The sequence below is a fragment of the Equus przewalskii genome, chromosome 10 (genome assembly GCF_037783145.1).
Source record: "Equus przewalskii isolate Varuska chromosome 10, EquPr2, whole genome shotgun sequence".
NCBI classification, from domain to species: Eukaryota; Metazoa; Chordata; class Mammalia; order Perissodactyla; family Equidae; genus Equus; species Equus przewalskii.
This window is the reverse complement of record NC_091840.1, coordinates 7,431,363-7,457,638: the sequence shown is the minus strand read 5'-3', so window position 1 is coordinate 7,457,638 and position 26,276 is coordinate 7,431,363. Positions and strand designations below refer to the sequence as shown.

Genomic DNA, 26,276 nt, shown 5'->3' with positions numbered 1-26,276 from the left:
TCCTCGCAGAAAACCTAATGAAAGACGGGGAACCCCTAGACCTGTGGAACCGTCCTTGGGCTGGTCTTATTTAGGTGGTTCAGTCATCCCCCGGTCTCTGCGAGCATCGCTTTATTCAACCAAGAGCGTTGCCTTCAAATCAGCCGCGAAATCTCGTCCTGAAAGCAGACATCTGGTCTAGCGCCCCTCGCTTGGATTCCACCCAACTCCGACGTCGCCAGTGCCTGGCCAACCTGGAGGCCAGCGTAGGCACCTCTACTCCACCGGCTCCTCCCAGGCCATCTATGCCACACCTTTATTCCCCAGCCCGGAGGCGTCCGAGCTCCCCCGCCCCGCCCCGGCCCCCGGCCCCCCTCGTCTACTTGGGGGTCCGGATGAGGGTGTGGTAGACGGGCTTGACGATGAGGTGGAGGTGCAGGGCGTTCTCCACCAGGTACTCGGAGTTGCGCCGCTGCAGGTCTGCGTGCGCCAGGAAGTCGCCCGCCTCCTCGCTGCTCTGGTGGAAGCTGTAGGCGTGGCGCACCAGCAGGCGGCCGTGCTGGCGCGCCCCCACCAGCACCGTCTTCTGGAAGCTCACGCCCGCCGCGTCGCCGCCGCTGCTGGCCGGCGTGACCACGAGCCGCGGCCGGCCATCCTCGGGACGCGCGGCGGGCAGCGCGGTGCCCGCGGCGTCCGCGTAGACGGGCCGCAGGCTGACGGGCAGCCAGCGCGGCGAGAAGAGCACATTCCAAGTGACCCGGCGACCCGAGTCGTGGCCGCTCGGGCCCAGCTGCGTCTGGAAGCTGGTGCTGCGGTCGTCGCGGGCCGGGTTGTTGATGACCCACGGGGCGCCCCAGGCGGGCGCGAGGTAGTTGCGGGGCAGGAAGGCGCTGCCATTGAGGTCGAAGAACTTGGCGTAGTGCAGCGGCGAGGCGGCGTGGAACTGGTAGGCCTGCAGCAGGAGGTCGGCCACCGCGTCGCCGTGGCGCGCTAGGGCGGCCGAGCGCGCCTGCAGCTGGAACAGCTGCGCCGGCGGGATCATGGGGTAGCGGATGGCGCGCAGCGCCCGCTCGGCCACGGCGGGGGGCGGCCGCGCGCGGCCCAGCCACGCCTCCAGCGCGTGGAACAGCTCCAGCTCGTCCTGCAGCACCAGGTCCGAGCGCGGCAGGAGCTGCGCCAGCAGCTCGGGGCTCACGGCGCCCCACTCGGCGCTCCCCGCCACGGCCGACAGGTTCCAGGCCAGGAACTGCAGGCAGCTCTCGCGCAGGGCCTCGTCGCCGGTGCTCACCGCATAGTGGTACCAGCCCACCGCCGGGCCCGCGCCGCCTGCCAGGTGCGCGCGCATGTAGTCGGCCACGCCCCGCTGCAGGGACGCCACGCCGTACTTGGTGGCCAGCCTGTGCAGGGGGATGGCCTGAGCCAGCAGCACGGTCAGCTCACCGCAGTAGAGGTACCTGAGGGAAAGGCGAAGGGTGGGGCGGGGTCAGGGCGGAGCCGCCTCGCCACACACCCCCCACCCCCACCACCCACACCCCACCCAGAGCCGCTTTCTGTGTCCAGAGGGCACCTGGCCTTGGGTGGAGAGCTTCGTGGTCGGGGCACAAAGAGAGGAGCGGCCTCGAGGCTGCCTGTCTTTTCCTCTCGAGGACCCTCCCATGCCCATCCTACTTCACAGCCTCTTCTGTCCCGTTCTCGCGGGGACATGGAAATAGCATGTATTTATTGAGCGTCCACGAGGTGCCGAGCTGCGTGCTGGAACCAGACAGACGCGGCTCCTGCCGTTGTGGGGTTTACAGTCTGAGTTCGGATCCATGTCCTACACCTCCTTGCTATGAGAATGGACAAGTCGCTCACCTTCACTGAACCTTAAGCTAATCATCTAGGAAACGGGGACTAACAGGGTTATTGTGACAACTGGAGGAGGATGAGCGGTCCTTGCCACAAAGTAGGCGGTCCACGCAGGGTGATCCCGTTCTCCCCTCCCCACTTCTTGCTGTCTCATCTTTCTCACTGTCTTCCCCTCTCATTATCCCTTATCACTCTTGCTGGCTCCCTCTCTGCCTCTGTCTTCTGCTGTCCCTCTGCTCACCCTTCCTGCCAGTCCCTACTGGTACACGCTCAATGGGGTAATGGCAGCAACTGCCAGATACCTGCCCTGACACCTGTGTCTCCCCTTTCTCCTGCGGTGCGGCCCCATGTTTGCCTCTGGGAATGAAAGATGTTTTCAAGGCTCCCTGATTGCGGATGTGGCCATGGGACTAAATCTAGCCAGTGAGATATGAGTGGAGGCACAATATGGGATTGGGGGAAGGCTGGTTAAATAGAACTCTGGGGTCGGGGGGACCCTTTTGCCCTTCTGTTCTATCCCTCTTCCTGTTGCTTGGAGCTTGGAAGTGATGACTGGAATTCTGCAGCCATCTTGTCTAAGCCATTAAAACAGAGTTACTTTCTCAGACTACAGTGTGAATGGTGCCCCCTGTGCAGTGCATTGGCAGGAAGGGGGGCTGGGAGGGCTAGCTAACTGTTTCAGCTCCCTAGCTCTGTGGTTCAAAACCAGGCCAGACATCAAAATCACGTGGAGGCCTTAAAATGAAAAACAACTGCTGGGCCCAACCCCAAACCTGAAATTGACAATCCAGGAATCTGGTTTTTGAAAGCTCTCCTGGCCGCCATTTGGAAACAGCTCTGAGAGCATTTGGTAACTGACCTCCAACCATGCAGAGCTTATAGGCAAGGGCAGGGGAGTCGTGCTGCATTTTTGCCAGAAGGCGGTGGGAGAAGGGATGAAGGAGGTGGTGGTACCAGCATCCTAATGACCTTTGGAGAATGGACATCAGGCCCTCTAAGGGGCCAGGGCTTCCCTGACCTTGGGAGTGGAGGAGCCAGGGGTTTGGGAAGAGATGAAGTCCCCGCCCCCAGCCTATCCCCTCCCCACCTGATGAACTTGTCAAAGACGGCGGCGCAGTCCCGGGGCTCCACCAGCACCACCTCGCTCTGGTTACTCAGCAGCTCCCGGAACAGCTCACTGTGCAGTCCCAGCAGCAGGCGGTGGGCGTGGAAGACTCGGACCTCGTCGGTGCCTGCAGCCTGCACCCGCAGAACCACGTCGCTGGCATTGCCCTGCCTCAGCAGCTCCTGCAAGCGTTGGAGCAGCATCTGGGAGTGGTTGATGGAGGTGCCCGCTGCCTCCCCGCCAACGTCAGCTTTCTGGGCTGCAGCAGGAACACAGCACAGCTTGAAAAGACACCCAGGCTCAGGGCCGCAATCTAGGGGCACAGAGGGACCAGCTGGAGACGGGTGTGCTTGGGTGTGGGCAGAGGGCAGGAGGGCCTGGGGAGGCTGTGTGCGCACCTGTTTGTGCCCATGAAGTATGTGGATGAGTGTGTGTGCACACAAGCATGTCCCAATGGGGAAGGTTGTGAACCTGACCCTGAGCGGACCCTGAGAGGATGGTCCTGGAAGGGGGTGGATTCCTGGCAGGGAGAAGTCATGAACCAGCGTGGGACAGGATGCCGAGAACTGGTCTGCATGATGCCAGATCCCCAGGCTGAGGGTTGAGGAACCTCTTGGTCCCCACTGCTCACTTCCTGAAGAATCGTCTACCTAACCCCCTGGAGGAGTTGTCAGAAGTGGTGCCTTCACTAATATTTATTGAGCATCTACTGCCTGCCAGACACTCTCTCAGGAGCTCAGAATATGGCAGTGAACAAAACAAGCCGGGTCCTGATGCTCCTGAAAGGACACGTGCAGTACACAAATAAGAACTGTCGTTTCAGATTGTGCTAAATCAGGGAGGTGACAGTAATGGGGGTGGAGGCTACTTTAGGTGCAGGAACCAGGAACAGGTTCCCTGAAGAAGTGACAAGGAACCAGCCGGAGAACGAGCATCCAGGCAGAGAACCAGCCCTGCAAAGGCTGAAGAGGATGAGCTTGGCGTGCTGGGAGCAGGGGGAGGAGTAGGGGACTGGAGCACTGAGTGGCAGGAGAGAGGGGTGGAGCATGAGCCGAAGCTGCAGGCATGGAAGGGAAGCTGTTTCCAGACCCAGCTGCCCCCCTGAGTCCCGATCTGTGAGACAGAAGTCCACACTCATCCGGCAGCCTGAGGGGACCAGAGAAAGTACACCTGGTGCTGGAATGGGACTCTTGCAGTCACTGCATGTCGAGGTAGGCATCCCCTTCCAGGCTGGCCAGGCTGGGTCCTTCTGCCATGTTTCCAGGGACGCCGTGAGGGTCAGATGGGGACATGCACTCAGTTACAGAAAACTCAGTGACAGACAATGCTACCATCAGCTTCCGCAAGCTGAGAGCGGTGTAAGGAACCTCACAGAGGGAGGCAAGGGGATATCTGACATGCATGCACACACGCACACACACATGCGTGCGTGCACGTGCACACACGCATGCATGCACACACATACATGCACGTATGCATGCACACATGCACGCCTGTGGCACGTGTGGACTTTTGGAGAGAAGACTCACACAAGAACAGAGCATCTGCATGTGTAAGAGAGGGAGACAGAGGGAGAAAGGGAGGGCGAGAGGAGCAGGTGGTCACTTTCTCAGCCCCGCCTCCCCAAGCTGTCACTTTGAAGGACCTGAATGCTGATGGCACCCCATTCGGCTTCTGCCTGGGTCCAGCTGCCTAGGACAATGGACAGTGAAAGGGTGTTCTTGTCATGAAGACCCCTGCCTGCCGGCCCAACCCCCCTCCTGTCCGAGGCAGGCTGCCCTTCTCCCTCCGGGGAGAAGTGTCCATGAGCGGTTTGATCCAGTCAAGTCTGTCCTGGCCAGCTGGACACCGCCTCCTGCCAGCCATGTGTAGCTGGGGCTGGAAGGCCCTGCCCCTCCTCCCTGCTCCTCACCCTGCCCACTGCCCACTCACCTGCACGAGTGGCCAGGCCCACCAAGGTCAGGATGGCCCAGAAGCTGCCCCAGGACCCAGGCTTGGCATAGCCCAGCCTAAGCATCTTTGTGCCCCAGCTCCGAGTCTGCTGGAAGGACAGCGAAGCCCAGACCACTCCGCTCACATCTCTCCTCCTTATATAGGATCCAGCAAGGGGAGAGCACCCCCTTCCCAGCTGGCTTCCCTCCCCCCACCAAGCCTCTGCCATGGATTGGTGGAAGCTGGCCCCAGCTGTTGCCCGGGCAACCACTTAAGCCAGAGAGTGGCAGCCCCAGGGGCTATTGTGCTGCCTGAGGGCCCCCGAGGGGGACAGATCCGGCACCCTCCCCCACATCGCCTACCACCCAGCAGAGCTAGTCATTCCTCTCCTGGGAAGTTTTAGGCCCTCCAAAGGGCAGGCAAGGGGCTCCAGGACCCTTGGCAGCCGCCAGCCCAGAGGGTCCCCACCCCCTTCCCCCAATCCCCAGGCGCAGCCTCCGCCCTGGCACGGAGCACGCTTGGCAGCATCCTGGCTGGAGTGCCATGGCGAGCTGGCTGCAAAGGAAGGGCCTGGAAGAGGAGAGGGGAGAGGCAGCTTAGGCTCCCACCCCTCCCCCTCTCCCATTTTGGGGTGGGCTGGCTCTCCAGCGAAGAGGGCAAAAGTCTTGGATAGGGGCCCGTGGGGTAACATGGGGTTTTCATGCTCTTTGTTAAAGAATGTTCCCGGCATGCTCTGCGGAGGGTGATAGGCCTTTAGGGAGGCTCCAAGGTGACTGTGACCGCGGCCCGCCCCAGGGTCAAAGTGAACCAAGATGGCAGGGCTGGGCACAGAGCAGATGGACGCTCCTCAGTGCACTGCTGCATGGGCCCTCAACAGGCAGCCCAGCCCCCTGCACAGCCAGCCCAAACCTGGGGGTGGAGACTGGAGATGCTGAGGTGGGCACCTGGCTGCCCCATCACGTCCTTCCTTTAATTCCCCTTCTCAAGTGGCCTCAGGTCTCTAGGTTCACCTCGCTGGAAGGCTGCTTTTATAGCTTCTTTCCAACTTCCAACTGTAATTTTTCCCTTCCCAGAGTTCCAAGGAGACACACAGCAGACCTGGTGCCCACCTTGACACTAGGAGAAACTAAGGCAGAGAGCTAGGTCGCAGTCTCGTTGAGTTAGTGCAGAGGAGTGTTCTAAAACCGAGGGAACAGAGAGAGGAGGGTGGGGTCTAGAGCCCAGGGGGAGGGGGTGTGGGTGGGTGCAGTTGAGGCCTCACCTTTACCGAGAGTGAGAGGGGCCTGGCCCAGATCTTCTGGGAGGGACTTCTTCCAGGTTGATGAACTAAAGTGGGGGCTCCTGAGTTTCTCCCGAGGCTAAGTCCTTGACCAGAATGGGTCAGAGCCCACCCTCCCCTGCTCTCTGGATCCCAGAGCCCAGCTCGATGCATTGATTTCTGCCCCTGGCTGGTGCAGCGAGACCCGACGGCTCCACCCTCTCTCTCGAGCCACAGAGAGAGCAGGAATGGGGTCTGGCACCTGCCTCGTCCGGGTTGGCAGAGATGAAGCTGTCCAGCCCAGCGGAAACCCCTCCCGGCTGCCCTGCCCTTCACTCCTGGCTCCTGTTGTCCAGCTCCACCATCCCTCGCCCACTGGCTGCCCACCTGCCCTTCCTGTGGGCTGCCCCACCTCCCCAGCCCAGCCCAGCAAGACGGAGCCTCACTGTGAAGGTGGGGTGATCTGGGCCTCTGAGGGCGTCCCAGCTTTCAAGCATAACACTTTTCAAAAGGAATGTTATTGATGATAAAGAGATGATGACAAGAGAATGCGCTACTCAGAAAACAGTCTTTTGGTACACAAGCTTCTCAACTCCAGCCTCCTGAGACTCTGCCTCAGTCTTCCTATAAGTGTAGCCACCTGCACTGGAATCTGCCATGGTCCACCTGGGAGCCAGGGCACGAATGTTTTCTGAGCATCCTGAACAACTGTCCTGTCCACCCCAAGCTAAGATCTCCCCACTAGAGTTAGACGGGTGGCATTTCAAGTGTGCAGGGATTGGGGAGGCCCCAGGTTACCAAGAAGACCCAGGGGGGTCACCTCTGACTCCCCAGCTCTGAGAGGCCCCAACCCCTGCTATTTCCAATGTTCGTTATCCCTGAACCTCCTCTAACGATTTAGAAACTGGCTTTCCAAAAACAGGCATTGTCTGTTCTCATTTTCTTAGTCCAAGGATTGCTGAAGCGTGTGCGTGTGTGTGTGTGTGAGCGTGTATGTATGTGCGTGTGCATGGGCGTGTGTGTGCATGGACTGTATGCATGTGTGTGCATGGGTGTGTGTGTGCATGGACGTGTGTGCCTGCATGTGTGTGATGTGTGAGAGTCTTGGAGTGGGGAAGAGGAAAATCGCCCTGCACGGCCTTTGAGAGCGAGGACCTGCCGCGCTCTGTTTTATTTGCCCTGGGGATCTGGAATCTCCACTGTTCCTTGAGAGCAAGTCTGCTGAGCTCACAGGCAGGAACAGTTCCCAGAGAGGGGGATTACTTCCTGCTGGAGGTAAGAATGTTTATAACCTGAGTGACTTGTCTCAGGTCTCATGGCCGGGACGGGCAGAGCCAGGATTCAAATGGCGCTTTTCTGCTCCGCTTTCTTTCCACAACCCCACGCTGCCTTTTCTGGGAAGCCGATCCCTGGTGGGCAAGGACTAGAGAGTGCAGTAAAAGCAACAGAAAGCTCTTGCCAGCTCGGGGTAGGATGAGGAGTCCCCGAACCTCTAGAGCGGGCGATCAGACACTGGACCGCATAATACTCACCTTGGAGGGGCAGCCCTGCCGGAACCACAGTCTCCCCTACATCTCCTTCCTGAGCTAGGGTGCCCTCCAACACTGAGAGTACGTTCCCGCCCCACGTACTCAGGGGATGTGCTAATGATAACCAAGAAGGGATCTCCCTGAAGTAACTCACACGCTATGGAAAGCTTCCCCCGCACCAGGCTGTCCCATCATGGCCACAACCCCACTTTCCTGCCTCAGCACCCTCCATCATGCTGTTCCCCTGACTGGAATGCCCTTCCCTGTCTGAGTGCTGTCCGTCTGATCCACATCCCCTCCTCCGTGAAGCCTGAGCTCACTGTGGCCTCTCCCTGCCTCGCTCCTGTTCTTCCAGAGAAGATTGTGTGAGGGAGTGACAAGCAAACAGCTCTCGGGGAGGGACAAACCTGAGTTCGAATTCCCACTGCCACATGCTAGCTCTGTGGCCTCAGTCCCCTCTGGTGTGGAATGGAGGTAACCAGAGTCAGCTTGTGGCGCTGCCATGAGGATGACAAGTGTAGGGACGGAGTCGGTGTGCAGTAAATGTTGGTAGAGCCCTCACATGTGGCCTTTTCAACCCATAGCCTCGAGGTGCAGGGAGGTGGCAGCCTGGGGACCTATTGGTGCTACTTGCGCTCTCTGGGGCTGGTGTCCCGGACGCTCTGCCTGGGGACCTGAGTGAGTAGTGCCTGCTCTAGTCCCACTGTGCCACCCCAGGACCTGGCCAAAGCCAGTGGACTCTCAGAGGCCAGCAGGGTCAGGGCTGGCCACCAGGGAGCAGCAAGGCCTGGCTGTGAGTGCCCAGGGCGGGGATGGGGGTGAGGTTGAGGTGGCTCCAGCCGCAGTGGTGGGATCCGACTTAGGGAGCTCTGAAGCCGGCTCAGCTACGTGCCCAGAGGGCAGGGGTAGAAAGCAATTCCGGGCTGGGCCTCCGCTCTCCTCCGGAGTCATTTCACACACCGTCCCAGTGGTCAGCCGTCTCCAGGGTCGGGGGCAGCCAGCCAGGCGCAGATTCCAGCCTCCCTAGAGTGCTCGCCGCACCGGCTGGTGTTTATTTGCCATGACTGATATTCCCGGAGAGATGGTCCACTTCACCAGCGCCAGGAAAACAGCAGCTTGTGGGCAGCCACTGGGTCTTGGTTTCCCAGCACTACTGGCAGCCTGGGCAGCTTCCCCGGTGGTCACCGCCACCACTGTGCACAGCTTCCACCATTCTTCTAGGCCAGCAGCCCCCCAGGTAGCCTCCTCCTCGTCCCACCGCCCTCTACAGCTGCAGGACTGACTCTGCAAACTGGCCCATGCGGCCTCTCTCCAGATCTGGGCCCTGCCCATGGCGGCCGCTCCTCTACCCAGCTCTCCTTGCAGACGTGCCCTCTTCTCTTTGGTGCCTGCAGAGTTAGCTCCCTGAATCTTTCCCTAAAGTGCCCCCCACCCCAGGCGTGACTGCCCTGCTGAGCCCACGTCAGTTCCCAGAGTGCCCAGGGCCCGAGGCAGCCTCTCCAGAGCCCCAATCCTGCCTCTTCACCTCACTGCCCCCACCCCAAGGCCCCCCTCCCAGCCTGACCCCTTCCCTGCCTGTGCACCCTAGGGGATCCTGGTTTGCTCCAGGTGGCATCTGCTGTCTAGACTCATTCCCCCGAACGTCAGCCCCACCCTCTCTTCCTCCACCGCCCTCCTCCCCCTAGTCCAGCTCTCTACCCTGACGGCTCAGTGCCGCTGGAAGAACCGTGGGGCAAACAGCTGTTTGGAGAGCCTTGTGGGGGTGGGAGCAGCTGGCGATGCTGGGAGGGAGCTGCAGGGACCCCCAGAAAAAGCCGCAAAGTGACCCAGCACTCAGGACCCAGGAGCATGAGGCTTGAGGGAGGAGAGACAGGTAAAGTATGTAGAACTGGTTGGGGGTGAGGGGAGTAAGGTGGAAGGACAGGTAAGGAATCTGGAGGCTGGGGACGGGAGCTCGAAGCTGAGGATGAATGAGGGGTGGGCTAGGGGTGGGGGTGGAGGTGGAGCTTCCGCAGGAAATCAAAAGCTGGAAGGTAAAACCCAAAGACCTAAAGTGTGTCTGAGCCGGGCAGAGCATGTGGCTGGTCCTCTTTCCAGACGGTCCACAAGCCAGCTGTGTGACCGCGGGCAGGTCACCTTACCCCTCTGGACTCAGTTTCCCCATCTTTAAACAAGGCCATTCTAGCTCCAGTAGGGCTAACCTATGAATAGGGATGCTCTTTAGCTTAGAAAAGAGGGCACCCTGGTGACATCTCTCCTTAAAGAGCTATGTTAGTAAAGCTGTGCAACTGTTGAGAGTCATAGTGGGTTATGATCACCCAAGAAGCTTATTAAAAGCACAGCTGCTCAAGCCCCACTCCAGACCTTCTGGAATGACCTTCTGGCTCAGACTGCCTTCAGTGAGGCTCAGGGCCCTGTATTTTCACAAGTGCCCCCTGCCCCCCACTCCCCGCCCCTGCCCACGTCTGTGTGGTGCAGCCTGTTTCAGGACCCTGCTTTCCAGGCTGCAGATCCACTGGGAGCAATGCAATTGAGAACTTGTCTCTATCAAGAAACGCCACCACTGAGGATTTCTTCCCTTCAATGGGGAAGCCTGGCCACTCAGGGGCTGGCGGGGGCAGGGGAGGGCTGGGAAGGGCTTGACAATAGAGGTTGCCATTTGACCGGGTCTGACCATGGGGTCTGCACACAGCAGGGATGAATAAGGACCTCAGGGTCAGGGCCAAGGTGGGGCTGTTGCCAGGCCAGGCTGGAAGGAGACATAATGTTCTAACCTCGCCCTTCCACCCTTCCTAGATGGCCAGCCAAGAGTGACCCCGCTGCCCACACCCAATGGCAGTGGGCTGAGCCAGGAGCTTGAAAGCCATTGGCCGGAGATCCAAGAGAGGTCCCCATGTGTGGCTGGTGTTATCCCTGTCATCTATTACAGCATCCTGCTGGGCCTGGGGCTGCCTGGTGAGTGGGGAGCTGGGGCCCGGGGTCTTGGGCTGGGCCAGAAATTGGAGTCCTCTTTTGATGGGTGCCAATCCTCTGTGCTGGCCCCCGAGACCCAGGACCATAGATCCCAGGGCTCCCCTTGCCTTTATGGGGGTGATCTGGGTCACTGGGGAACAAAGCATAGTGAGGAGTAAAGGTGAGGGGCTAGGATTTGGGGTACTTGAGCTAAACCCAAAGTTTCATGCAAGCAGAGAGCCCCCTCCTACCCCAGCAGTGGGCACAGTCCTAGGATGGCTGGGTTTGCGCAGGACTGCCCTCAGCTGAGTCCAGAGCTTCCTGTACCATCGAGAGCAGAGCTGGGGGTCGGGGTGGGGGTATGGATGCAGGAAAGGATAGGTGGTCTTGGCCTTGGGGAATACCGCCTGCCCCCCGCCCATTGCCAGGGAAACCTCCATCACAGAGGACGTGGAATACTGGAAAAGGATGGAGAGGGGAATGCCACAGGACAGAGCAGGGTTCATCTGGTTAGCCTTCCTGACAAAGTAGGTTTTAAGAAGGGCCTGGAGAGAGGAATAGAGAAGCCTGCACAGCCTCCGGCACAAGCAGATGGGGAGGGACTGTGATGACACCTTGGAAGGCAAAGTCTGAGCAGCCCTTCTAATGCCTCTGACCTCTCCCCTCTGTGACCTTGGTGGTCTTCAGTCAACCTCCTGACCACAGTGGCCCTGGGCCGCCTCGCCGCCAGGACCAGGAAGCCTTCCTACTACTACCTCCTGGCGCTCACGGCCTCAGACGTCGTCACCCAGGTGGTCATCGTGTTCGTGGGCTTCCTCCTGCAGGGAGCAGTGCTGGCCCGAGAGGTGCCCCAGGCTGTGGTGCGCACGGCTAACATCCTGCAGTTCGCTGCCAACCACGCCTCCGTCTGGATCGCCGTCCTGCTCACAGTGGACCGGTACAGTGCCATGTGCCACCCCCTGCACCATCGGGCCGCCTCATCCCTGGGCCGGGCCCGCCGGGCCATCGCCATTGTCCTCAGTGCTGCCTTGCTGACTGGCATCCCCTTCTACTGGTGGCTGGACGTGTGGAGGGATACAGACCCCCCCAGCACGCTGGACAAGGTCCTCAAGTGGGCTCACTGCCTCACCGTCTATTTCATCCCTTGTGGCGTTTTCCTGGTGGCCAACTCGGCCATCATCTGCCGACTACGGAGGAGGGGCCAGAGTGGGCTGCGGCCCCGGGTGGGCAAGAGCACAGCCATCCTCCTGGGCATCACCACGCTCTTTGCCCTCCTTTGGGCACCCCGGATCTTTGTCATGCTCTACCACCTGTATGTGGCCCCTGTCCACCGGGACTGGAGGGTCCACCTGGCCTTGGATGTGGCCAACATGGCAGCCATGCTCAACACAGCCGTCAACTTTGGCCTCTACTGCTTTGTCAGCAAGACTTTCCGGGCCACTGTGCGAGAGGTCATCCAGGATGCCCGCCTGGTCTGTACGCTGGGAGCCCGGCCAGAGGACATGGTGGTGGAGCCTGTGCTGAAGCCTCCAGAACTCCTCAAAGGGGCAGAATTGTAGAGGAGGGGTCTAGCCGGGGAACTTGGGGTGGCTCAGGGCCCGATGTGCTGGGGCATTTGTGCCTGTGCCCACAAGACTTCATCAACACCCTACTTGCTGTCTGGGGGTGGGGAAAGAGGCTCCTTCCTTTGGGGGTGGCTCCTGAGGTAGAGGGGAGGACAAGTTCTCCAACTCTTACATTAGCTTCACCAGCAATTCCCATTCCTGGGACAAGGAAAGGGCTCTGCCAGGTACAGGCTAATGATGTCAGCTGCTATGGGCTTTCCTTTGCAAGGGACATTTCGCCGGGCACATTACGAAGGCTAAATTAATGTTGGATGAATGGATGGATGGATGAATGGAAAGATGGATGGATGGATGGAAAGAATGAATGAATGTGAATTGTTTCTGCCCACCCCCTTTCCTGGAGCCCACCTCTCATTCCCTGAGTTGATCACTTCTCTGGTTTCCAGTGGCAACACCAGGGTGAAAAGCAAGATTCTGCAGGATTCCAGGCATTTCCTGGGCTGAGGGAACCAAACGTGCCAGGCGGAGTGATGGGCAAGGGACTCCTTGGGAAAGGGGGTGGTCTTGAAGCAGATTTGATGCCCCAGCCCTGGGGCAACAACCCCCTTGGGTCTCAAGCATCCTGGTTTGATTCCCTTAACTCCTTGCCCTGGAGCCGGAACAGGTTCAGGCGCCCAGATCAGCCCTGGGCCTGCGGTTTTCACTATGGCTGTGACCAGGAGAGAAAGGAAATACCTGTCAGCCCAGGGGCCCCGGAGGATGGGAAGGGATAACTCAGCCCCGCCCACCAAGCCCTCTCCACTGGAGAAAGGCCTCTTTCCCCATCTCAGGGAGGAAGGACATGGCTCAGCTGATCTGAGACCCTGAGGGGCTCTGCTCCACCCCTCCCCAGCCTCTCCAGGGCCCCTGCTCTCCTTTCAGCAGTGATACCAGCCAGAGGGGCAGCTGGGAGAGATTAGCAGATGGACCTCCCACCTGCTCCGGGCGCTGGGTAAACACATTAGCCGGCAGGGAGCTGGGGCTGCTTTCTGCTGCCCAGTCAGGCCGAGCTGACCTTTCCCCCGAATGGGAGGTCCAGGCCTGGCCCGCAGCAGCACCCAGCCCCCTAATGGGACAACATGGGCAAAAGAGCCTGATGTGTGCCGGGCACACTGTCAGTGCCAAATAAATGCTCGGCTTTCCTCCTTCCCTCTCTACTTCTCCCCAGAGCAGGATGTCCAGGAAGGGACACAGCCACACCCAGAAGCAGGAAGCGGCAGCTCCTCAATCCTTTATCCGTAATTCTAACCTCCAAAAAGCTCTGAAAATCTGTCCTGAGTTTGTCACAAACACATTTAGTGGCAAAACCTGACCTGAACTGAGGCAAGAGGATTTCTGTCGTGACGCGGTCCTGCTACCTGCGACCCGCTGCAGACTGTCAGCGGGTGTAGTTATGCACGGCAGCCACACGCCCTGCTAGAACCGAGATCTCCTACACAGCATAGGCCACACATGGCCCTCCTCTATTCTGAAAAATTCTGAATTGTTTTTTTTTTCAGGGGAAGATGCACCCTAAGCTAACATCTGTCGCCAATCTTCCTCTTTTTTTTCTTCCTCTTTCCCCTCAAAAGCCCCAGGATATAGTTGTGTATCGTTGTAAGTTCCTCTGGTTCTCTTATGTGAGCTGCTGACACAGCATGCTACTGACAGATGGGTGGTGTGGTTCCGCACCCAGGAACAGAACTGGGGCTGCTGAAGCCGAGGGCGCCAGACTTTAACCGCTAGGCCATCAGGGCTGGCTCAGATTCTGAATTCTGAGACACGTCTGGTCCGAAAGTTTCAGAGAAAAGATGGAGGAGCTGTAAGTCCCACTATTTCTGCCACAGTGCGTGGTCTGGGCTGACCCTGAGTGGCTCTGGGCATGGAGGACTCCCCCTTGTGCACACAGATGTGTCCACGGGCAGGAGTTGATCATCAGGGCTTTGTTCCTTGCTTAAGGAGGAGGAGGTGCAAGTGTGGGTACCCTGGGGGAGAAGGGGTTACTGGAGGATGAGATGATGCCTCCCCCAGCTCACCGGAGGGGCCAGGTCCACCCTGTAGAAGGAGGCACTGGGAAGAAAGGTGCCTTTTTGATGCAGAACCAAATGGAACACTGTGGAGGAGGGACCTTCTTCCCATTCTGCAGGAAACCCCTGGGGACCCTGCAGGGGAGCCACCAAGTATCAGGGAAGAGCATTTTCAGGGATGGCAACCGAGGTTGGGGCAAGACCAATGACAGGAGGCCTCTTCAGCTGGCTGGTGGGCTGTCCTCGAGGAGACAGAAAGATCCACTCCCTCATTCCTGAGCACCCGTGACAACTGGAACTTCCAGAAACAGGTGGCGGGCTCTACTGTGACAGGTGGAGTTTGGCACAGGTGGGGGCTTCGAGCCGCCAGAACCTGGGTGTTAATATTAACGTGACTTCACTTGTACACACAGGCTGAGGCGACATCAGTGTTTTCAATGAACCCTGTGTCCTGAGTATTGTAACCGTTTCATAGACTGAGGAAACGGAGGCACAGAGAGGTTAAAGGATGTGCACGTGGCCCTAAGCTGATCAAGGGCAACAGTGAGATCCGGACCCAAGTCTGCTGGCTCCTGGTTCAGTGCCTGTTCTGCCCATCAGCCCTCAGGTGCTCTCAGGTGCAGAAGATTAGAGGTGGGGCAGCTTTGCATCGCTTATAACTTTGTGGTCCTGGGCTTATCAGATTTGAGAACCGATGTCATATTTTCCTAATAAAATGCGTTAGGTAACCGTTTCTTTTTAACATTTTTGTAACCTTTGATAAAACGAAGACATCATCCCTTTATAAGCATGTCACTGAAATGTAAATGAAAAGTATGATTAGAACTGCTCTTGTTTCCTTTATGTATTTTTATCATTCAACTCTCAGCGGCTTCCGGAGGAGCACGGGCTGCAACGTGTGGCCTCCACCAGCCCAGCTGCTGAAATGCTGCGGCTCACGGAACTCCTTTCTGAAGTTCTGTTTCTTCTTACAGTTCCCCCTCCGCTGTCCGGTTTGTCCGTGGATCCTCCGTTCCGTCACCAACCCTTTGTTAATGTTGGAGGGCAGGTATATTTCAAGCATCTTTCACTTCTTCACAAGCCTACATAGCATTTTTGCTGGTTTGGAAGTTGGTTGACAAATTGTTTTCGGGTCTGTTATAGCTATGTGTATTAGTTTTCTAGGGCCGCCATACCAAGTTCCACAGACTGGGCAGCTTCAGCGACAGAAATTAATTTTCTTACACTGGTGGAGGTTCAAGTCCGAGATCCAGGTGTGGGCAGGGTTGGTGTCTTCTGAAGCCTCTCTCCTTGGCTTGCAGACGGCCGTCTTCTCTCTGTGTCCTCAGCTGGTCTTTGCTCTGTGCTGGCGCATCTGTCGTGTCTCTGTGGGTCCAAATTTCCTCTTCTTATAAGGACACCAGCCAGACTGGATTAGGGCCCACCCTAATGGCCCCATTTTAACTTAATTTCCTCTTTAAATCCACATTCTGCAGTCCAGGGGTGTTAGGCCTTCAACCTGTGAATTTAGGGGGGAGGGGAACAATTCAGCCTGTAACACTATGATTATTTTAAAGAGAAACGTTAGTTTGGCTGTGTATCCATGTTTCTCTCAGCTTGGGATGACGTGTCCCTCCACCTTTCTCTTCCTTCTGGCCAGTGTAGCAGGATTCTCCATCAGTCCTGTGTCTTTAAGCCCGACCTCTCCTTTTTTCACGGGTGCTTGGAAGATCTTGACGTTTTTGATTAAACCCTGACGAAGAGGTGTCCGCGGACAAGTGTCTTTCTTTAAGAAGCTCCCAGAGTCTGCTATAGATCTTTTCAATTCCACACTGAGAGGACCTTTGCATTCAGAAAAGTTTTCTTTATTTTCATATCGTGATTGGGCTGCTGGCCCCCTTTTCCCTCCGCCACCCACACCTTCCTCCGGCTGGAAAGTAAGTACATGGTCTGCCAGCTTTCCTCGGTTCCCTTGCTTGCTTCCGCCTCCGACAGCGTTTTCCTCCCTGCATTGGGCTCGTGGGTTCGCTCAACTTTCCAGCAGTGGCGGAGGGTCCCCGTTAGCACTTCCTGGATGTCAATACCCACAGGCGGGCACTCACTGCCCAGTCCCGGCCGCTGCCTCACCCTTACGTTCAGCTCACTTGCACTTTCCTCTGGAGGTGTTTACTGTTCTTTTCCCTTTTTCCTTTTGTCCCAAAAAAGAGGCAGCCTGGTTGGGTAAAAGGGACCCACAGCTGAGCACGTCCCTCCAGGGTGCGGGGTGGCAGAGAGCACGATGGGGACAGGGGGACAGGCTTCTGGGGATCTGCTGTTTTCAGCGACCCGGCCCAGGGGAGGGGCCCCGGGAGAGCAAGACCACGCTGTCTGGATTAAACATTGAGCCCCTTTGTGGGCCAAGGTATAGGTGTGCTGGCAGGGGCAACGGGATGGTCTTTGATGTGGGGGTGTCTTGGGAATCTCGGCTGCCCCCTACGGCCTGCCTCCTTTGTCAGTGGAGGAGTTGGAGCGCCTCAGAGGACCTTAAGCCCAACTCTCCCTTTTGCCTGTCACTATGGGATCAGACAGCAGGGGGCACTGCAGGACCGGCAGGATGGACTGGCCCGAGAGCCGAAGGGCCAGGCTTTAAGCCGGATTTATAGGAAGATCCAAGTTGTCGCAAAGAAACTATGCCGGCACTGGGGCCCCACAGCCAGCAAGGAGCAACTGGGTGGAGGGCTCAGCTGTTCCTCTTGTCACTCTCCTCCACCCCGAAGCCACGTCCCTCCGCCACCCAGGGGTTGGCCAGCCCAGGAGGCCCACAGGTTGCTGCAGTTTTCTCAGATCATTCTGGTGATTGGAAAGGTTTCCTGTATGTGACACTGTGCAAAGGGCCCTTCCATCGCCCTCGACCCTCCACCCTCCATTGGCAGGGTCCAGCCAGCCCTTCCCGCTGGCCTCAGATTCAGCTGAACTGCCTTCCCCGTTATGGGGAGCTCAGCCTGCCTGTGTTCAGAGCCCCAGGGTCTCAGACAGTGCCTCTGGGGTCCCATGCGCCCCACCCCGTCCAGTTCCACCAGGAACGGCCCCCTGCCATTCCTGGCCAGCCGTTCCTGGCCAGGGCAGACACTGGGGCATCCTATCTTCCAAGGGGGGTTGGGCCTTGGCAGCAGCCCCCATGACAAGGGTGGAGGAAAAGGGGACAGAAGGTGAGGAGGGAGGAGACTGCCAACCCCCCAGGGAGTCATGGGACCCAGGGCAGATGGCGCCCATGCCTGCTGCTGCTCCTGGAGATGTCCCCCCAGGAGCTGCTGTTGATTTCCTCCCTCTGGTCACAAAGCAGGAAGGAGAGTTTCTGCCCGCCCCACCTCAGTCCCCCGCCACAGCCCTGCCGACCTCACCAGCCTACAGCCCCGCATTCCTGGCTAGGAGGCCTGGGGGGTCTCTGGGGGCACCTTGGGTGGGTGGGCGGGCGGGCAGGCCTGCCTGGGCTGGGGGTGCCATGCTGGGGCGCTCACCCACCAGTCAGGGCAGTGGGAGGGTGCAGGCCTTCACACCTCTGCTGAAGAAGCCTGAAAAGGTGACTCACCTGTGGAGCAGCTGGGCCGCCTGCCCGGCACTCCCTCACCTTCTTGTTGAAAGGAGAGCCCTTCAGTTCTTTCTGGAGAAAGTGGGTTAGGGCCTGACTTAGCCTTACAGCCTCCAGGAGATTTAAACAACAGAGTCCCACTTGCCCTCCTTTGACTCAGTTTCCTCCTCTGGGCGGGAGTGGGGAGGGGGCAGTGAGGGCACAGTGGTCTCTCTCCCACAGTTCACCCCCACTACCCCACCGCAGGACTCCATCCTCCAGGCCTGGTGTAAGGGGCTGGTCCTCGCCCCTCCAGCTGGGCCTGGGCAGTGATTCCTCCAATCTGGCCTTGGGCGCCCCTCCCAGGGGACTGCCAGGCCCCCGCCCCCCATGTCTGCCCACTCCCAGCTGCCGGAGGTGAAAGAGTTAACGAGGTCTGTGGTGTTTCCTGTCTGGACTCCTCCTGGATGTATATTTAGCAGGCAGCGCCTGGAGGAGGAGAGGAAGCCAAGATGCCTGGCACTGTCACCCTGATTTGCCACACCACTCGCAGGGTGGTGGAGGGGTGCTGTGAGGGGGTGTGGGATGGTGGGAGGGGAGAGGACCTAGTGGAAGGAGCAGGGGATGTGTGAGCCGGCTTTCGATGGAAGGCTGTGGCCTCAGAGAGGACTTCGAGGCCCTGGTGGGGGGAGGGTGTTTCTCTTCTTCCATGGGAGAAGAACCGAGCGACCCAGTCTCCCAGGGACATGCGAGGATTGTGGAGAAGAGGCCTGGGAACGGGGGCTTACTGGTGAAGGGCGCTATGGGACCGGGCCTGCTGGAAGAGGTCCTTCCACCTACTGCAAGGGCTGCACAGAAAGCCCTGATGTGGGCCCCGGGCAGGGAACCAGGGAGCGTGGGACCTGAGTGTCTGCAGCAGGGTGTCCGCTGGTCCAGGGGCCCACCGGCTGGCTGGAGGTGGCGGCAGATGAGATGGCTGGTGAGCTTTGTGGCTGGGAGCTGCATTTCCACTTTGGAATAGCAGGCGTCACATGAGGCTCATCTGGCCACAACTTGGGGACGGGGGCGGGGGGGAGGGCATTGGAGGGAGTTGGGGGATAGCCAGGGCAGAAGAGTTTTTCTAAGTTCTCCTTCAAAAGTGCTTCTGAGGGCCCTGCCCTAGGGAGAGCAAGGTGGAGTAGTAATTGGGTGGGCTGATTGCTGAGTGTTTTTTGACTTTAAGGGGATGGAACCTGTGAACAACGCAATCCAATTCCTTCAAGTCTCCGATCTCTGGGATGTTCAATTCACAGGGATGATGTTTTGTTTGCTTGTTCGTTTTTTGTTTTGTTTTGTTTTGTTTTGTTTGAGGAAGATTAGCCTGAGCTAACTGCTGCCAATCCTCCTCTTTTTGCTGAGGAAGACCGGCCCTGAGCTAACATCCATGCCCATCTTCCTCTATTTTATATGTGGGACGCCTGCCACAGCACGGCGTGCCTAGTGGTGCCATGTCCACACCGGGATCCAAATTGGTGAACCCCGAGCCACGGAAGCAGAACATGCACACTTAACTGCCGTGCCACCGGGCCGGCCCCAATTTTTTTTGTAGCTTGCTTGTTTGTTTCTTAACTGGAGTGTCTGCACCCTCCCCAGACCGGGATTCTGCAAATCTGGCCTGTCAGCCCAGGGGTTGTCACCAGGGGCCAGGACAACCGGCTTGGCCCCCATGGCTGATCCTCCCCACAGGCCCTTCCGTCTTCCCCAGGTGAATAGAGCAGCTCAGCCAGATCTAAGAGAGGTTCCCATTTGTCCTAGAACTCAGTTCCCTGACCCCACTGACACCCACTGAGTCCTGGGCAACTGGCACCTCTGGGTGTGGGCTCCCCCCCGCCAGCAGAGAGAGATGGGTGGCAATTTGCCAGAGTGAGCGCAGGCCCTTCCAGAAAAGATCCAGGGATCGCCTGCTACCAAGGCATGCCAGTCATTACTGGTTTTAGTCTGTTTCGATTCCCCTGACCAGGAAGCAGCACTCTTCTAGAATCTTCTCTGTCACCAACCCCTGTGAAGGCAACTAACCCTTCCCCAGAGTGCCCTCTCTACAAACCACGAGAACACTATCTGACCTGAGATTATTTCTGGGGGAAGACTTTAAAAGTAAGGAGATGAACGCATGTGAGCTGCTCTGCAGTTTGATGCAAAGGGCATACCAGTGTCACAGTGGGATGCGGTAGAAAGGATACCGGGCTGGCACCGGAAGACCTGGGTTCCGGTCCCTCCTCTGACACCAATGCTCTGTGTGTCGCTGTGTGACCTTGGGAAAGTCGTTTCCAACCTCGGAGTGTCAGTTGTCTTTGTCTGCAAAACGTAGAAGATGGATTAGATGGGACCTGTGGTCACTTCCACTGTCAATTCCTCAGACCCCAATGAGGCACCCAAATCTTAGTTCGGAGCAGAAGAGGAAGAAACAGCTCGCTGCACGGGGGGCATCTCACGGAAGAGGCAGCGTCTGCTGAGCATCTCCCAAGCACCAAGCACCGGCTCAGTATTTTATATGCACCATCCCATAGACTCCTCACGTAACCCCAGGAGGCGGGCATCAGTATGTGCATTTTATAGACAGACATACTGAGGGTCAAAGAGGTGAAGCAATTTGCCCAAAGAACACACCTAGTTAGTGGTGGAGGCAGGACTCGGGTCTGGGCCTGTTTATCTCCAGGTTCTGTACATCTAACCATCGTGCAAGGTTAGGGAGAGGCTCGAGTCAGCATGGAGCCCAGATCTAGAAGGCAGGCACAAGAGGAAGTCACACAAGCACACAGCCCTTCATTCCAACTCTGGAGTCTGGCGAAAACAGCAAGGACTTTGGTATGGCTGGGAGCCTGGCGGGTGGGAGAGGGTGGCGGGTGGTAGAAGATGAAGTTGGAGGCTGGGGCCGGCACTGGAGGCCTCTCTGTATGGTGGGTGGAGCTTCAGAAGGTTCTTAGGATTTTGTTCTAGAAAGATCCCGCTGATGGCATTATAGAGGATGGATTCGCGGGTCAGGAGGCTGGAGATCCCTTAGGAGACCAGTGCAAGAGAGAGCGAGGCCAGGATGGAGGGACCCAGGGACAGAGGGAGGGAATGCTCACACTCTCTGTGGCCCCTGGAGCACGTCTGTGAAGAAGGAAGGTTGAGGAGGAGGCCATGTCAAGACAATGCTTTGTCACCCCCTGGGCTTCCACCACCGCGTGGCCTGGGGGCTTCAGCTCTCCCTGCCCACTGATCACCCTGTGCTGTGGGGGCTTAGCCTTGGGTCCAGGGATTCAGAGGTGGCCCTCCAGGCTCTGGACACGTACCCAGAGGTGGTCTGAAGGGAAGGGATGGTTGAGGATGGGCGCAGAGAGCCACCCACCCTGGCGGTCCTTGGTAGCCTCATCTCCTTCTGTTTGCCCCACTTTGCCACAGCTGACACTTCTAGTGCCAAGGGCCCCGGGGTCTGTCATTACGGAGCTCACATGGCCACGCGTGAGGAGTACAGGCCTGGCTGCCCCAAACACCGCCCACGCCCGAGCTCAGGTCAGTCACCTGGAGCAAGTTCAGAAGGTGAGGTCAGGAGGCTGGAGCCGCTGCCCTCCTCTGGTCCCCACCGTGAAACTTTCTACAGCAAATCTTTCCATCTCCCGTCCCTAGGGTTCTGGGCTCTTAACCAACTCTCTCACGTTCCCTAACTCCTTTGACCTCAATATGGGAATAAACGAAGGCCATTTAAATGAGAATAAGCAAAGGCTGTTGATTCCAAGCTTGCTATCCAAGGAGGAAGCCACCATCACCTGCGTTTGGCGGGGACTCAGGGGCGGGCAGGGGGTGGGAAGGCTTTATAGCAGGACAGAGGGAGGCCCAGGTGAGCCCTGATGGGAGGCTGGCGGCATGGGGAAGCTGTGGGGGGCGACCAGCAGCATGTGTCCCATGTGAGTGTTAGGCACATATTTGCTCTTCTCTGATTGGTCCTAACTTGGGAGCAGGGGCAAGATTAGGGAAACTGCCAGTCATTAATCTGATCCTGGCCATGTGGGGACCCCGTCACAGGGGTTGTTGTTTGGCTTATGGAGCAGTCGTTCAAGATAGTGGTCTGATTTCCTGCAAGTCTGGCTTATAGACAGCTGGCCCCTTCCTGGGCTGTGCCTGCAGACAGGGCGCAAGTTTCCTGGGCCGGTTCCCGCAGACTATGGGTCAGAGCTCTATTTTTATAGATGGTCTGACCATTGCCCACCTGTATGTTCAATCTCTCACCAACAGCCTGTAAGCATCAGCCCAGTTTTGGGTTTACGTTTTTTATTTTTATTTTTATTTTTTTGAGGAAGATTAGCCCAGAGCTAACATATGCTGCCAATCCTCCTCTTTTTGCTGAGGAAGATTGGCCCTAAGCTAACATCCGTGCTCATCTTCCTCTACTTTATATGTGGGATGCCTGCCACAGCATGGCTTGCCACATGGTGCCATGTCCGCACCCGGGATCTGAACCGGCAAACCCCAGGCCACCGAAGAGGAACGGTGAACTTAACCACTGAGCCACTAGGCCGGCCCCTCACCCCAGTTTTTAAGGCAGGTAGATGAGGAATTGGAAAGGCGAGCGGACTTAGTAAAGTCACAGAGCCAGAGCGTTTCAGAATTGGGACAGGAGTCCACTGGTTCTGTGTACACACCTTTTCATCTCAGTCCTCTGAAGGCAAGGTTCTCGCCCCCAGCCTCTAGCTCCTATGCCAGGCCTTTGAGCGTGCTCCCGATAAATATTTATTAAATGAATGCACACTAATCTTTATGTCAGTGAGGGAACCAAGTAGAAATGCAAAAGGAGAGTGCCGGGTCCCGGCAGATGAGGCACCTGTAATGAGAAGGGCCCAGCTCTCAGCCATCTCCCCTCTGGCGTCCTGCAAACGGCTCTGTGCTCCTGGGCTGGAAGTTGAAACCACAATCTGAGACTTGTGGGTCTGGGCCAGATGGGCTGGAGGAGAACCGGCCTCTAGAGGGCAGGAGCAGTCTGCCCTCGGGGTTGGGGTTGTCTACCCCACCGTCCCCTCACTGTTCAATCCACGTGTTGGGGATTCTGAGTGAGGGGGCAGCCGATGGCGGAGCTCCTCGCAGGAGCTGGCCTGGGGGTATGGGGGGACAAGACTCTCAAGCCCTGTGGAAGGCAGAATTCTAAGGTGGCCCCACAATCTCTATCCCTGTCCTCCGAAGTCACTCCATGATTATATCACGTTAGACAGTAAAGAGTATTTTCCGTGTAGGGAGAATCACACTGCAAGGGAAGGGCCGTGGGCTGAGGGGTCAGGTGACCCAGGGAGTCAGGTGACCAGGCTGCCCGTGTGTGTCCTGTGCTGGCCCCAGGCCTCCACAAGCCCCAGTTTCTACATCTGTGATGTGAGGTGCCAACAGAGTAATCTGACACTACCTATCCAGATTCTTTTGAGCCCAAGAGAGGCCAGGAGTAAGGCCGGCTCCCCTGGGTTATGCTGGTCAGGTGGGTGTCGGTGGCTTTGGTCTTGTGGAAGGAAAGCAGCAGAAGAAATCATTTCCTAATGTGGGTGCAGGTCTACAAGGCCACGTGATTCCCGAGGGCCACGGCTCCCCCTCCAGCCTGAGTTCCTCTCCGCTCCCCCTCCAGCCTGAGTTCCTCTCCGACCTCGGGGTGGAAAGGCCACACCCAGGAAGGAAGAGGATTTCACAGGAGCAAGAGGTGTGGCTGTTGACTTTTCCAAGAGCTTGCTTCTGCTTCTAGATGACTAAACACCTCCCGGGGCCATATAGGAGGGGTGTGGTCCCAACCTTATAAAGACTTCTGAATCCTGGAGCCTGGGGACCATGCACTCAACCTGCGCATCTCTTGTGCGGCCGTGTGTCGGGAGTCTGAGCGCGGGGAACGGGGGTGACTGGCCCCTCACCTCCCCAGTCAGTGCCCTTCTGACCCCTCGCAGGAGCGAGGGGAGTGGGCAGTGCCCTTCATGCAGCCTTCAAGACATTTCAGCAGCTCCACGGCCTTCAGCTTCCTCTCTGCCTTCAGAAAGGTGCCCAGCAGAGGGCTTGGTCCCTAAAAATCTAAGGAAAGAAAAAAGCCAAATGTGGGCTGGGCAGATGGGGGAACGAGGGGAAAAGCGGAGGTTTGAGGATGTAAAAAGGTTGGAATCCCAGGAGAGGAGAGAGCTGTAACCTGTTTAGAAGCCAGAGGGCCTGGGAGGAGACAGGACGAGAAAATGCAGAAAGCAACAGCACCTGGAAGAGTAAACTCTCCCTCGGCAGAGCTGCCTGATGCTGAATCAGATCTGGCGAAGGGCACACTTGGTTTTCATTATGGACTCAATTGTAGATTATTGGTACTTATGGAAAGGAAGGAGCCTTGGTCCCCAGGCCTGTCACCTCTCCAGGATTCCAGCAGGGGGCCCCGCACACCACCTCTCTCCCCCAGGCTCGTCCCCTCCTCTCCCTGCAGCAAAGACCTCCTTCCCCATGCCTGTCACTGCAAAACCCCTTCCTATCGCCCCAGGAAGAAGTCCTGCCTCCTCAACACCGCCAGCTCTTCAGGTCCGGCCTCCCAGCCTCTCAGCCCTGCCTCCCCCCATGCCCTTCCCTCTCCCAGCTGTGCTCGCGCAGAGCCATCCCACAGACCACTGGGTTCCCAGCACCTGCTGAGTGCCTGACAAATGGAGGTAATTATCCACACCCTGGAGAAACGCATACTGGGTGTGTGAATGAGAACAATCTGGCCAATCGGATGCCTTCCTTTCAGCTTTGAAATTCCGAGTAGGCAGCGCTCACATCTGTGCATACCAGTCAGCGTCCTTGCTGTGCGCATCCTGTCCAGCAGCTCTGCAGCGTCTGGGCCCCAAGGAATCGGGAGGGCTGCCTGGGCCCTTCACCACCCACACTCCTGGTGGCCTGCAGAGGATCCCGCCATGTCACTTGCTGCCTTCTGCGTGGTCCCAGGGGAAAGGAAAGGCCACAGGCCCGAAAGACGGCTTCACATGGGAGCTCTGGATAAGTTGTTTGACCAAGAGACAGGCCCTGAAACGTGCCAACAGGAGGGGAGACGCAGGTCCAATGTGAGGTGGGGCTCAGAGGCCAGCTCCTGGGCGGGAAGGAGAGGGAGCTGCACAAAGGGTCCTTCTGTGCCCTGGGGCCCAGGGGAGAGGCCTGCAGCTAAGAAAACATTTTTAGTGGTTTTCACTGCAGGCACCTACATTCCTGAATAGCTGAAGGGGAGAAGGCCCCAGGTCGGGCGGGGAGAGGAGGCTGCCCACCTGGCCTTGCTACAGGAAGGGGCATTGAAAGGAGCTCAAAACATGTTCCAGAAAGTGCTGGGAACATGTTAAGGGCAGACCCTTGAGGGAGCGGGCAGCCAGCAGACAGGCCAGAGGCGGGATGAGGAGGTGAGGGATGAGGCCAGGCTGAGAGGCTGCTGCAGGAGGCCCCCGTGGGAGGGCCTCCCACTCCTCTCTCCCCTGCCCTCCCCAAAGGCAGGCCATCTGCAGGGAAGAGCCCAGGAGCTGCGTCTCCAGGCTGGGCACCATCTGGGTGGCCAGGAGGTGGGCCAGGGAATGCCAGGGGAGCTGCCAAGTCCTGAAGTCACCGTGCCCAGGCCTGTCCACCGCAAAGGGGGTGTGAGGGAGGGTGAGGCAGATAGTGGGGAGTCTGGACAACTCTGGGGCTCTCTTCAAGGCGTGAGACCCGAGTGCAAAGATGGGGGGTGTCGGGGGGCAAGTGGAGCCGTTAGTGGGTGAGTTCCCTGATGGCAGGGCCCGGCTTTGTTTCTCTGTGCATTGTTGAGCTTCCCCTTAGGGAGGTCCGGTTCCTATGAGGCTTTCAGAAAAAGGAACCTGGTGTCGGGTGGGTGGGGTGCATTTTCTCTCTGTTCCTACATCTCCCGTCTTTATGGTAAGAGCAGGGGCCAGGCCTGTCGGCCACCCCACCATGGCTGGGTGGAACCAAGTGGGGCAGCTTTTTGGCCAGAAGACAAAAGTCTCTTTAGCTCCAAAGGATGCCACTCTGGGCCCCAGACGCAAAGCCTCAGGTCCTGTGGAAGGCAGAATTCTAAGATGCCCCCGAGATCTCCATCTCTGGGTGTTGCTTCTGTGATTATATCCCATTATATGGCAAAAGGGATTTGCAGTGGAGTTAAGGTTCCCAATCAGTTGACCTTCAAATAGAGTGGTTCTCTGGGTGGGCCTGACCTCGTCACAAGAGCCCTTTAAAGGCAGAGAGTTTCTCTGGTGGCAGAAGGAAAGTCAGAGATTCCAAGCACAAGAAGGATTTGATGCTCCGTCACTGGCTTTGAAGATGCAGAGGAAGGACTTGAGAGCAGCCTCTAGGAGCTGAGACAGACCCCCAGCCAACAGCCAGCAAGACAACGGGGACCTCAGTCCTACAACTGCAGGGAACTGGTTCTGCTGACAACCTAAATGACCGTGCGAGCAGATTCTCCCCCACAGCCTCCGATAAGAGCTCAGCCTGGCCAATGCCTTGATGTTGGCCTTGAGACCCTAACCAGAGACTCGGTGAAGCCCACCCCAGACTTCTGACCTACA

General features: G+C 57.9%; 2 protein-coding genes across 2 annotated transcripts; one reads left to right on the top strand and one right to left on the bottom strand.

Moving 5' to 3' along the window:
* Positions 1-94: 94 nt before the first annotated feature.
* Positions 95-5,140, bottom strand: BTBD17 (BTB domain containing 17). Its single transcript, XM_070560089.1, has 3 exons — positions 4,865-5,140; positions 2,915-3,191; positions 95-1,433 (listed from the first exon to the last, which is right to left on the bottom strand). Exons 1-3 carry the CDS (start codon positions 5,091-5,093, stop codon positions 359-361), a joined length of 1,581 nt encoding a protein of 526 aa, XP_070416190.1. The 5' UTR covers positions 5,094-5,140; the 3' UTR covers positions 95-358.
* Positions 5,141-9,306: 4,166 nt separating this feature from the next.
* Positions 9,307-15,038, top strand: GPR142 (G protein-coupled receptor 142). The gene is given in 4 exon segments (XM_008513331.2): positions 9,307-9,471; positions 9,473-9,524; positions 10,448-10,606; positions 11,291-15,038. Coding segments are annotated over 4 exon segments (1,125 nt in total). The 5' UTR covers positions 9,307-9,429; the 3' UTR covers positions 12,163-15,038.
* Positions 15,039-26,276: the final 11,238 nt, after the last annotated feature.

What these genes read in the sequence shown, in the direction of transcription:
- BTBD17 (XM_070560089.1), bottom strand. Translation starts at nt 5,093, where the DNA reads ATGGCAGAGGCTTGGTGGGGGGAGGGAAGCCAGCTGGGAAGGGGGTGC. An exon ending in GGGCCTGGCCACTCGTGCAG is followed by an intron (nt 3,192 to 4,864) that starts GTGAGTGGGCAG and finishes TTCCTGCTGCAG; the next exon opens with CCCAGAAAGCTGACGTTGGC. An exon ending in GTCTTTGACAAGTTCATCAG is followed by an intron (nt 1,434 to 2,914) that starts GTGGGGAGGGGA and finishes CCTTTCCCTCAG; the next exon opens with GTACCTCTACTGCGGTGAGC.